This window comes from Falco biarmicus, chromosome 4 (genome assembly GCF_023638135.1).
Source record: "Falco biarmicus isolate bFalBia1 chromosome 4, bFalBia1.pri, whole genome shotgun sequence".
Lineage (NCBI taxonomy): Eukaryota > Metazoa > Chordata > Aves > Falconiformes > Falconidae > Falco > Falco biarmicus.
The window spans coordinates 106,644,512-106,657,134 of record NC_079291.1 but is presented as its reverse complement, the minus strand read 5'-3'; the positions used below and the strand labels follow the sequence as shown (position 1 = coordinate 106,657,134).

General features: G+C 37.3%; 1 protein-coding gene across 8 annotated transcripts in view; it reads left to right on the top strand.

The window, feature by feature from the left end:
- The window catches only part of PBRM1 (polybromo 1), a 69,218-nt gene that overhangs the window by 777 nt on the left and 55,818 nt on the right, over positions 1 to 12,623 (top strand). For 4 of the 8 annotated variants that reach the window (XM_056336178.1, XM_056336176.1, XM_056336177.1 and 1 more), the window contains exons 2-10: positions 1,987 to 2,109; positions 3,141 to 3,296; positions 4,009 to 4,106; positions 4,679 to 4,826; positions 7,147 to 7,290; positions 7,999 to 8,115; positions 8,698 to 8,766; positions 9,552 to 9,650; positions 10,800 to 10,885. In XM_056336178.1, coding sequence (XP_056192153.1) covers positions 2,071 to 2,109; positions 3,141 to 3,296; positions 4,009 to 4,106; positions 4,679 to 4,826; positions 7,147 to 7,290; positions 7,999 to 8,115; positions 8,698 to 8,766; positions 9,552 to 9,650; positions 10,800 to 10,885 — 956 coding nt within the window. In that variant the 5' untranslated portion in view covers positions 1,987 to 2,070. The remainder of the gene's footprint in view (positions 1 to 1,986; positions 2,110 to 3,140; positions 3,297 to 4,008; positions 4,107 to 4,678; positions 4,827 to 7,146; positions 7,291 to 7,998; positions 8,116 to 8,697; positions 8,767 to 9,551; positions 9,651 to 10,799; positions 10,886 to 12,623) is intronic. The other 4 variants (XM_056336172.1, XM_056336173.1, XM_056336171.1 and 1 more) reach the window with 2 other exon arrangements.

Genomic DNA, 12,623 nt, shown 5'->3' with positions numbered 1-12,623 from the left:
CCGGTGCTGGTGAAACGATCACGGTGCTGCGGCTCTCGCTGCTTCACCAACTTTGTCCTTTTATAGCGCCTGGCTGCTGCCGGCCCCCTCTTCCCGTGGTGTAGCTGGTTTCAGTGCGATCGGTAATGGGTGGAAGGGGGGTCTGGCTGTGTTTCCCTCCTTTGTTCGTTTGTGAAGTTTACCATGGTTTGGTGGGTATTTCTGTTGAGATGGGGGAGATCTGATAGCGGTAAGATACTTTCCATGGTATCCGTTGGCTTTTAGCTTTTTTCTTCTTGGAGGAAGAACATGAAACATGTGCTGGAACCTCGTCGCCTTGCTTTAAGCGTGTTACCTCAAATGCACGTAAAACTGTTCATTTAATAAGGTTGAACTGAGTAATACTTGTGGTGATCGGTCTAGTACAACTTTCAGGAGAGGCAGTCTTCTACCCGTTGTGTATATATCAATATACATGCATGTTAGTAATGGCCAAAGCATTTCTTACAGAGATATCTGTGCTTATGTGACATTTTAATGAGTGGTGTGAGCAGTTATTAAGCAGACGCTCACGCTCCTGTTGTGTAGGACATGGCTTGTTTGTGGCGGTGGAGATTCTTGGTGTGACAGCTGAGAGATTTGTGAGCTAGCAGTTTGATTGCAGAAGAAAGTCTAGGAGAGTGTTCTTAAGTAAAACAAAATACATTTCTGTCCACAGTAGGACTGTCTTGTTTGTAAGTGTGGAGATCTAGAAAGAAGTTTGCATTTTGGGGCCTGACATTCAGAAGGAGTTTTACATAAACAGTTCTTTCACTGAGTATTCATGATGTTGTTCAGACTGGTGCATGTTTTGCACCTTCCTCTGTTGTTAGAGGAGAAAAATGGTTTTGGAGGCCATGTACGGAATGGCCAGATGTCTTGATTGTACAAGTGCAACCCGCATCTGTGTGTGGCTGAGAGCTGCAGTGTGCGTGCCTCAGATAACTGATGTGGAGAAGCCTATATGCAGTTTGCAGGCAGATGCTGGTGGGGGGGGTGTCCCCAAATGTTTGTTTCAGGGTGGGATTTTACTGAGTATACTTCCAGGTTCCTGGGTGAACCAGAATTATTGATTCCAGTATTCCCTCTTGCCTTTCTTTCACAACCAAGAACTTGTGTTTTCTAGCAGCCTCCACATCAGCAAGCGCCTGATGTTAGCAGTTTGATACTGTAGCTCTCGGATAAAAGTTGGAGGCAGTGCCAAAAGTGACAGGCTAGTTGTCCGTTCCTGAGATGAACTGCTACCTAATGAAGCATGGAGTTTCTGTGTATGTGCATGTTTTGAAAACGTCCAGAATTCTGAACAGGGGAACAATCTCTCTGGGGTTTGATTGAAGAGAGTACTTGTATGAACTACATAGAAGCAGTCATTTCATCATAAAATGGTTCTGTACATTTCACATGGAATTTCTGAAAAAAATCAGACTTGGAGACTGCTTGGAAATTGAAAGGGGTATATTTTTAGCGAACCTGTAAGGCTGGGTACTTAATGTTGCTTACTTATGAGGATAAAAATCTACTCTGAAGCCTGATGGAGATGCATCATCATTAGAGAGTCTATTAAATGTTTCTTGACCTTAAAAATTATTTTCTTATTCTTATAAGCACTGTATTACTTCATATTCAGTAAGTTTTACTGCTTACTGGTTTTTACTCTCAGGTCAGATATCACTTATGTTTACTCACTGCTCTGCTTGATGAATCATTCTCTAGCAAGTGGCTGTGAAATCTGCAGTATGTATTTAGGAACAGTAGAGAAATGTTGTTTTACTGTAAAAATGACAGAAATGTTTAGCATTCTGTGTACAGAATTACTTTCTAGAGTTTCTGCTAGCGTAAAAAAGTTACCTCTCTTTCTTGCTTTTTTCTGTGTCACTGTAATTATTCAATTTGTTCTTTGAATATATTCTTCAATTATCTATCTACTCTCAATTTTCTTCTCTCTCTTTCCTTTTTCTTGTCTTCTAGTTTTGACTGTACTAACACCATTGCTGGTTTGCTACTCTTAGAGTGTTACCTTCTCCTGATATCTGTACTTGGCCATCAGACACTATGAGGAGACTGGCTTTTCGAGGTGCTGGTTGTACTCTGGTAAATCTGGTAAATTATTGATTGTATGTGCACCATTCTCTCTGTTCCTCTGCCTAGCCTTTCGGGTTTTTTTATCCTAACTGTTAATTATTCCTACCTTATTTTTATTCATCTTGTTTGTGTGCTTGAAACTAAATCTGTCCCTAACATAAATGCTCTAATGCGGTTATGTTGTGCTGCCGTACCTTGTAAGTCAGCTGCTTCCTAGAAGAAATTCCTTGGTTTGGTTGGAAAATAGGTATAGGCTGGGGTAGATGGATCTCTTCTGTCTTCAGCCTTTGAGACAGCTACAAATAAAGGTATTTTTCTGATGCTGTCACTGGGAGTTGGGAAAGACCCAACAACTTGTTTGTAAATCATTGTAGTTGTTGGATGGTGGTTATTCACTTGTCACTGTTCGCGTTGGTAAATGGAAAACGATGGCCAGAAAAGGAGGTGGCCTTTTCTACTTCTTGATTATTGAGCCATTTGTCCTACACAGAAGGTGGGAGTGGTAGGTCACACAATGGTCCAGACCTTTTTTTGGCTTGAATCTAGTTCAGGGTATTCAGTAGCCATTTTCATTTATTTGTTTTCTTTGTGGTTTTTTTTTGTTTGGTTGGTTGGTTGTTGTGTTTGGTTTTTCTTAATTTGACATGGAATTATGTGCGTTTACACCAGAACATTTCTCTGTACAGCTTTTTCCTTTGAAACAGCAGTTCTTGCTTAGTTATCATGCATGGAACAAGGTACCAAAACGTAGATAGTTCAAGAGCATATCCTAGTAAAAGCTGCTAAATTAATCTTCACCATGAGGCCTAGGTTTTCCGACATTGCTGTCATCAGTGATTATAAAACTGTAGAACCATTTTGATTTCCCTTTACTTTTGCAAATTTTCAAAAATCTGGTGTTTAGATATATGGCTTAACTGAACGATAGTATATTACAAATGTATGTGACTCATTCTGAGCGCTGCTAGCTTTGTAGTTAGCTCTCAGCAGAGAATTTGGATGCAATGCCATGAGTTTAAGAACATCTCTCTTCATTATAGAAGAAGTTGGATTCCATGGGTTCCAAGAGGCGAAGAGCTACCTCACCTTCCAGCAGCGTCAGTGGAGGAGATTTTGATGATGGCCACCACTCCACAAACATACCAGGCCCAAGCAGAAAGAGGAGGAGACTTTCCAATCTCCCAACTGTAGATCCTGTTAGTACCTTCTTATTATGCACAGGTTTTTTTCTTAGGGTTACTGTATCCCTGCCTGGGAAATGCTGGGTTGTAAAATGGATGATCATATGTAGTGCACATACGCTGGCCCTGAATCTCTTGCTGCCTTGGCTAAGCTTGTTATTATCTCCCCAGTTTCATCTTTTTCTTTCCCTTTTTCCCTTTGCTGCTTTCCTTTTTTTGCTGATGATTTTAGCAGATGGAAGGATCTTGGAGAAGATGAAATCACAATGTGCAGAAGTTGAAAGCTGTGTCTGAATAGCAAATGCAGAGAGACATAAGTGAGGAACGGCACAGACAGTGATTGCTGAAGTGCACAATGTCTCTCTTATGCTTTTGAGTTAGCAGTCTAATTTTAATTAATTGCAGGGCAGAAGAACCCCTGTCGTTGTTTTAGGTGTCTATAACTTGGGAAGAATTGTACTGAATTAATTTAAATTTTGGGTGTTTTACTTAGAATTAGCATTGACAGAAGGCTCCCTATGTTCAAAACAATAAATTAAAATTCTGCAGTACCTGGCATACTTGTCATGTACTGTACTAATGTATGAGATGCACCAATTTTGTCACACTTCTGCTTTAAGGCATGCTGTGGACTGGCAGCTTGTCTGTCCCATTGTTAGTAGGCTTCGATTTGTTACCTCCTTAAAATTTTCTCCTTTTTCATTACTTTATTGTTCTTGCATTTTAGATTGCTGTATGCCATGAACTTTACAACACCATCAGAGATTACAAAGATGAACAGGGCAGGCTCCTTTGTGAGCTTTTCATTAGGGCACCGAAGCGAAGGTAAGACCATGGTTCTGGTTAAGCCTTGAACCTGAGATTTAATCAGGGAGTAAGTGTTTATTGAGGAATACTTCAGCATTAATAGCTGTGAAAAAGCTAAGCTAAGTTTGTCATAGTTTCACGCCAGTGTTTGATCCAAGTTTTTGATGTAATTATTCAATGACACATGCTAACATTGGTGCCCTTTTTCAGTCAAAAAAGGATACACTGAATCAATTCAAAATGTTTCTTGTGACACCTGCCTAAAACATCTACGCCTTTCACTATAAAATATTCCACCTAAGTGGTGGAATGTAATACTAAGGGCATAGCTTTGGAGGATGAATCAAGTGACCTTTGAAAATGCAGGAGGTAAAAATCAGTCTCTTTATTTTATCTTAAACTCGGAAAACAGAGGATGATAACGGAACGTGTAATAAAGTCTACTCTTAGACCAAGGGTCAGATTTTTTAGTTGTAACAAAAACATATTGAAACTTCCTTTGTGTTAGTCATAGACAAGTACAAACTTTAGTGCTGTAGTTTTGATTTTACTGCTTGGAATTTAATGCCTTTTTTTTGTCATTACAACAGAAATCAGCCAGATTATTATGAAGTGGTTTCTCAGCCAATTGATTTAATGAAAATCCAGCAGAAGCTAAAGATGGAGGAGTATGATGATGTGAATGTGCTGACTGCTGATTTTCAGCTTCTCTTTAACAATGCGAAGGCTTACTATAAGGTGAGGAAAATACATACAAAGGCTTAAATTCATTGTTAAAGTGGTAGAGTTGTTCAAATTCTTCCTTGGTTTGGCCGAAAAACTTTTCAGTTTAGTCTTTATTATTGGTAAGAGAAGAGCACGCATTGCAGTTATTTGCATGTATTTCTGTAAGGTTGACTGTGTCTTTGTAAGATGTCCTACTATAGCAATTTTTCTTTGGAAAACGATAAATTAACTTGGGAAGGATTTTCATGCATTTTTACAAAAGAGGTGGAAAGCAAAAATAGAGATGTAAACTGAGAAGAATACTCTTCTAACAAAGCCTTTCCATTTTACAACACACTCTGTGTAACCTTTTGAAATAGAAATTGATTATTTTTTTTCCTAAAAAGAAGAGTTTATAAATAACAGCAACCATACAGTAGGAGCATTGAATCTTTCTTTTTCATTGGCCGTATGAAAAAAAGGCACATTGATTATCGTGGTCAGCGATGATAGATTGTGAGTGTATGTGACAATGCATTTCATCAAGGGTGCAGCCCCTGTGTCCATTCCCCCAAACTGTGTGTGTTTTATTTTAGATATTAGTGGGTTTTTATTGCAGTTGCCCTAAGGAAGTGGGAAAAAATTGGATTAATCTGGTTTAATAGAAGGCTATGTTAAATACACAGAACAGTGAAATTGTATGTAGTGACTGAGATGATACAGCAAATCTGAAACTGCTAACATTACCTTTCATATATCTTTGACTTTGGAGATGATCCAAATGACTGCTTTCTGAATAATCCAATCGGCATAACCAGATGACATTCAGAAAAGCAGTGTTTATTTTGTTTATGTTTGTATGTGTGTGTGTGTAGCTTTTCGAAAAGCTATCATATTTATGGATTAATGCATTTGCACATTCTGGTTACAGTAGGAAAAGTATAAAGATTTCAGAATTCGCTCTGTACTCCTGAAGCTTTGCAAGGCGTTTGCCCATTGATGTTGGCTTTCTCATGGTCACTACATGAGGGAGAAGGACTTGAGGGCAGGAAAGAATGATGAGTTTTACAGAATGTGTGCTGCCTTTGCCTACAGAGTAGTGGACTCATAATTTTGCCTGTATCGTAAAACTCTTGTGTGTAGAATAGAAGTAGGTAGCCATCCTTCTAGGATGAAGGACTGTTGATGTTTCTAGAGAAATAGTGAGTTCTGAGCTGGAGGTATGGCACACAAACATAACTTCTTCTTTTGTCATTTTTTACCTTACCCACACAGTTCCAGTGATGCATGTAAGACAAGGATGGCTGATTCATTGTCAAGGTCTTTACTGCATCAGGTGTGTTGTTAGCCGTGCTACATTAAAATGGAAGCCTTTGGTTTTTTAGTATTTTGGTTCGAGTCTTACACTTTTGAGCATCTTGCATTAACATGGAAGGAAGCAGGCTAGCGGAGCAGAAGACCCTTCTGGTATTCTGGTCCTCATAATTGACACCTGGCTTAATGTCTTGAGAATATTTAAGCCTAATAAGGCAAGTTTAAGAACAGTTCTCATGTTAGTTTCTCATTTGTATTACAAGCCATCAGAGGCTGAGAGTGAAGTAAGAAGAGCGTAATCAGCAGTAGTAAAGTGGCGTATCTGCAGGAATACCTGAAATAGAGGTTAAGTGACAGAGGAAAGGGAAAGAAAAATACAGAAGAGTGGAAAAGCTGTCTTTTTTTCTGGGTAGTGTTCTTAAGTAGTAATGTTAATAGGCACACGCTTGTCTGCCGCTGCCAACTCTGTATCTACAAAACTTAATTTGCTGACTAATGCTTCTAGCTCTTCCAAAAATTATACCTACATGTGTACTCAGGTGGTAGCATGTTGTCAAGTCCTTTGGATTTTCACAGTTAATGCTCAGTGTAAATCATTGCAGTGCTTTCAGAGATACTGGCTCATTTATTGGCATTCTTCTTTTGTAGAAAGTAATTTTCAAGTGCTACACAATGGCAGCAATATTGGCTTAAATCACATTTCTGGCATCCTGATATTTAGTCTATTTTAGATATTGATAGTGTTACGCTTCAACAAAACCTAGTTATTTCTCCAGATTTATCTAATAGGCTTGTCCAAGCCTCAACTCAAGTAATTTTATTGCTAAGTTTTCTGAAAGACTTGGAGTGATAGAGGTGATATTTTCTAGTTCTGATTGCAATTCTTAACATCACTGTTGAAGAACGACTGGAACAGGAATTTCCCAGGTTTTCTATTATTTATTTAATGCATTCAATACCTTTCAACCAGTAATTTATAAATTTCCTTCAGATTAGAATGGTCTGAATTTTGAGTAAAATATTTGATTTGTTTTTGCAGCCTGATTCTCCTGAATATAAAGCTGCCTGCAAATTATGGGAGTTGTATTTGCGCACAAAAAATGAATTTGTTCAAAAAGGTGATGCTGAGGAGGAAGACGAAGATGAGGAAGGACATGACAATCAAGGCACAAATTCTGAATTAGTAAGTGTGGGCACGACAGCTGCAGGTGGAGGAGGCCATGGCTGTGTATGTCAGCTGACTCTGAGAGGGAGATTGGCCTCCATATGTGAAAAAGCATTAAGTCTTTTCATAGTTAAGTTATGCCCCAAAAAGTATTTCTTATACAAGTTTATTAGTCAGTAATTTCACAGCGTTGTATGTGTGTTTCACTTTTGCCTAGCAAATAAAAATGTTACAGGGTTTTCTGATAGGGATAAGATGTGGTTCTCATTTAGTGGAAACTAGTATGTGTGCTTGATATCATGCCAACATTGAGGTTCGATGCAAGCAAGCTTCACGTCTAATGACATCATTTTCCAGCATGTGTCCCACTCAGCGCAGCTGTTCTGGGAGTGTTTTGTAAGCCAGATATGATGATAGGAAGTTTGGACTTGTCTGGTTTTCGTGATGTAGGGATGCATGTTTTCATTAATGTTGATAACCAAGTCTATCCTATGTATGTAAAGTATGTAAAGTATGTCTGACAGTCTGCAGTGTTAATGTGAAATTAAAGTTTTCTCATGTGCTTTACCTTGATGCATAAACAATGCTGTCCTCAAAAGTTGCATCTGTGTTTTATGGCTGATTCTTTTCTGTCTTTGAAAAGTTAATTCATATATTTCAGTGCAACTTAGAACACTCCACTATGGCTGCTATTAAAACTTCTTGCCATTTCATTTCTTACTTTAGTCATCGCCAGGTTACCTGAAGGAAATTCTTGAACAGCTTCTTGAAGCTGTAGCTGTTGCCACAAACCCATCAGGACGCCTCATAAGTGAACTGTTTCAGAAACTTCCTTCTAAAGTGGTGGGTATTTTAATAGTACTGGTTGTGTTCTAAGTTAGAAACTTGAACATTTATATAACAACAGATTTTAAATGCTGTGATGTGCACACTCAGGATGCAGTTTTTTGTTACTGTCTCACTGGTGGCAAACTCCAGCTGTTTTTAGAGCTTCTTTCCCTTTTTTGCTCCTATCCACTTGTTCCCAGCCCTTCATTGCAGACTGGGGCTTGGCCTCTTGTGCCAGTTTAGGTAATTTGGTTTTTTTGCTGCAGAGTTTTTAATCTTTTTTTAAAGATGTGTGATTTCACTGTCCTGTTTCAGGGTGTGGCATAACAAGTTTAACCAGGAAAATAAATGCTCTGAAAACTGTCACCATGTATTTGGCTTTCAGACAGAAATGTTCCTTTACATCAATTTATTGATGAATTAGAATTCTTTCTATCTGCCTTATGATCTGGCTTGCCCAAATTGGAGCCTAATGCTATGTTTATGAAGCTTACACTATTCTTACCTGTAATTCATCTAATAGCTTGTTTTGTGAGCTATTAGAACAATAGCTTTGTGACTGTTTATAGTAACATATAAATTATTTTTGTTTTCCAGCAATATCCAGATTATTATGCAATAATAAAGGAGCCCATAGATCTTAAAACTATTGCCCAAAGGATACAGGTACAGTATGAGCGTATTAACGTGTCAAAGTATAGACTTGTTCAACAGAAAGCATTCTGAAATTATTAGAAACCAGAGTTTATGGCAGTAGGAAAGACAATGTGTTTTTCCCCTGCTATTTAAAAATCTGAACACTATGCTGATTTAATGTTCTCTCCTGGGTTAATGCTGCAGAAGTAGCTGTGTTGAAGATCCAGCATTGTAAACTGTAGTGTGCTGGCATTAAGCCAGAATATCTTGGGTTCCTTGATGTTTAATGGTTTAAAGTCATTCCTTGGCAAGTACTGCTAATGTAAAACATTGAAGTATTGAAGCTTGGTCGTGCATTATCATCACCTACCTTTGTTCTGGTGCCATAAATAGATGTTTTGTACTGATGTGTTTTTCATCTTACTTCTCTAGTAATTTGAAATACTGTTGTGTAATTCTAGCATTTTGTATAATAGTGAGGGATAGCACATAGACTAATTGAACTGGAGAATGAAGGGTTCTGACAAAATGTCATTTTACCTTTGAAGTTGTGGTAATCTAACATATTAAGTATTTTTTCAATCTTTTACTTGGCATTCATGAGCTCTAAGGCCTTAGCAGTTAAGTTTGTTACTTTCTTTTTTGATTACTTTTTCCAGATACTTAGCTGTCCTCTTTTTTTTATGCATATGTTCTTGTTTTTCTGCAAATGTTCGCTTTATTCTGTATGAATTCCCTTTGCCTTTCACTATTGACTTAGTTCTCATGCTATCTGAAGGCTGCCACTTTAACCAGTTCCATTTTTTGTTGTATAGAACGGAACCTATAAAAGCATTCATGCAATGGCCAAGGATATAGATCTTCTGGCAAAGAATGCTAAAACCTACAATGAGCCTGGATCACAAGTATTCAAGGTTAGTTTCAGTTGTTCATAGTTTGATTTCAGTTCAGATTTTCTTTACTACTTTCCCTGCTGATTAATACTTAAATGAATCTTTAGCATAAGGCCCTAGACTCTTGTTTTATCTTTTTTTAAAAAATAGCTATTGGTGGCTTTTCCTTTTTATATATTGCTTTTAGTATAATTGGGGTGTATGTAATTTTTTTTTCTTGCGTTACATGATTTTTTCCAATTAAATTTATCTTGGGATATGAGTTACATGACTCCTTTGGAGGAATGGAGGGTCCCTGTACTTGCGATTGACATTGAAATGGCTGAAACTACAGGTTCCAGGGATAGCAGTAGTAACCAGCTGTTATCTTTTTCCAGATTGCAGGAACAGGTTATGGTTTTCATCACAAGCTTCTAAACGAGTCATGCCTTCTTTGCATAGTTTTTGAAGTTCCTTTTCCTTTTAGCCATATTTTTGTGACCAAATTGCATCTCCTATCTTTTTCATACTTGGTTCAATAGCATTTTGTATATGAATTACCACATTGCTGTTCCATGTGCTCTGGAAGTAAGAGAATTTCAGTGGCAAATTATTCCTTTGTGTGCTCGGATTTTAAGGGCCTTGTAGTGGGAGACCTTGTGTATGTATAACACTATTATGTAAGTGGTTCTTGGACTTTTCCAATTGCACTTCTGTTTGGGTTGTAGTTTCAGTTCCTAGTGATATTGACACACTTGTAACCTCACTCAAAACTTGCAGTCTCTATTTTGTGAACTGTTACTCCGAGTATCAAGTTCCACAGGTGGAGAATCAGCAAGCATTGTAAAGCTTGGTAAACTTCTTGATTGCAAAGGCCCAGAAACTCATTTGCCTCTTTTTTTGTTTTTAAAGTGGTGTTCGTGTATATTTGCATAATGCAGATATTTTTTTTGTAAAGATGTGATAAAAAATGACCTTGAAGCTGCTCAGCCATTCTAGTCAGTTTTTACAGACCACTGTGGGTCTATTTCAGGTAGCCTTTGTTCTGTGCTTCTTTTCTCATGCAGAATTTTTTTATATGTAAGTGAAAAAGCCCTTCATTTTTGTTTTAGATTTTTAGATAGATGGATATACCTGACTAGAACATTCTTCACTTTCAACATTAAACAAAAAATTTCTTTTAATTGACAGGATGCAAATGCGATTAAGAAAATATTTAATATGAAAAAGGCTGAAATTGAACACAGTGAGTTGGCCAAATCAAGTCTCCGAATCAGGTACTGCGAATAGAGTTCTTTTTATAATCTCACATAAAAAATCTCTGTAGACATTCCCTGAATTTTGCTGTGGAGAGTATAGTGGGAAATAATTGCTTGAAAACTTAGTTTATTGTTGTTTTAGAAGTTATAAATTGTAAAATAGTTTTTGGAAGGAAACTTTTTATTTAAATAATTTTGTGGTGAAATATTTCTGTGAGGTATTTGATTATGAAAACTAGTGTCAGTGGATCTTTTATAACTTAAGCTATGGCCAGCTTCTACCACGTGTTTATAACTTAATAACAGAAAAGGAATAGGGAGGAACAAGGTGCTTTGTTGTGTTTTGCTTTAAAAAAATGCTGGATATTCTTGAACCTTCTTAGGAGCTGAAATGTAAGAGCTCACAGTTGATTAGGTAGGAGCAGAAACATAGGAACAAGACCTCTGGCAAAAGATATTTAGAGGGAAGTCCACATTATATAAACTCTTGTTTGAAAACCGGTATCCTGTTCCTCTTTTCATAGCTAGAAATAAGATCTGGATTTATTAATCAGTGAGGTATAGATTTGGTTTTGAACAGGCAAGTATAAACCACTGATTGATATCTCTGTTTGTTTGAAGGAATGATTTTATTTAGGAAACAGCATTTTCTTCCTGTGAAAATCTATAGTGTACAGAGAAATGCCATTTTTAGATGTTTTAGTCATTTTAGATGTTTCTTACCTGAAATGCAATTGTATTCTTGTATAAACTTTTTACTTACAAGTAACACTCAAAAGTAGGCTTACATATTATTTGCCCATATGAGACAATGTAAAAAAATAAAAGCAATGTCTTGCAAGTAATCCAAATGGTTAGCAAACTCTTTACAAGGTGGACTCTCTTCAAGATTTGAACCATTCACTGGCATTTGATGCTGGAAAATAACTCCTCTCATTTCCTCCAAAGGTTTGTATGGTACTACTGAAAACACTAGCACTCCCTTACTTTACTGAAACGCAGTTTAAACTTTTTTGTTGTCTGAAGAATGTGTAGATGGTGTCAGTATTAAAAGTATTGCGTAGGCTTATTACCTGATGGATTATTGCCATTTGGTGCTTCGAGATGTTCAACCTGTGTAGTGGGTTTTTTAGCACGTTTCCTGTGTTTGGGTGAATCATTTTTGGAGTATATAAAAATATAAAAGCAGAAATACTGTTAGGGAGTAATTCCTGACACATTTTAGTAATTTTCCTTCTTAAAAGTATGTGTAGTGCCAGAAAACCTTGATTCTACAAACACTGAATGTACATATGCTGGCTTTGCAGTAACTAGAATGACATACAGGCATAGAGGTTTTTCTATTGTGATTTTATTTTATTTTTCTCACTGTGTTGGCCATTGATGCAGCTCAGGACGTCACATGTATGTGTCACGTTTAACTTTGAATTAACATTTTTTCTTCAAAATAAAGCTGCTTGCGTAAGAAGGGATGACAGATAAATCACACTGATACTTGTTAGTGGAATTCCTCTCTTGCACTGCCAACCCATTTCTACTTCTCAGTTAACCTTATACTAGTTGTTCTCTTATGTACTGTGTTTGTTAGAGACCTGCAAATCCTGAAGTAATCTGAACGTCAGAATAACTGACAACTCCCTTCTTTGTTTCTCTAACTTGGCAAAGAAAAAAAAAAAAAGCAAACGCAAACCTGAAGCAGCCTACGATAATATTGGGCTGAATGCAAAAAAATGTGGGGTGAGAGAAAAGTCCAAAC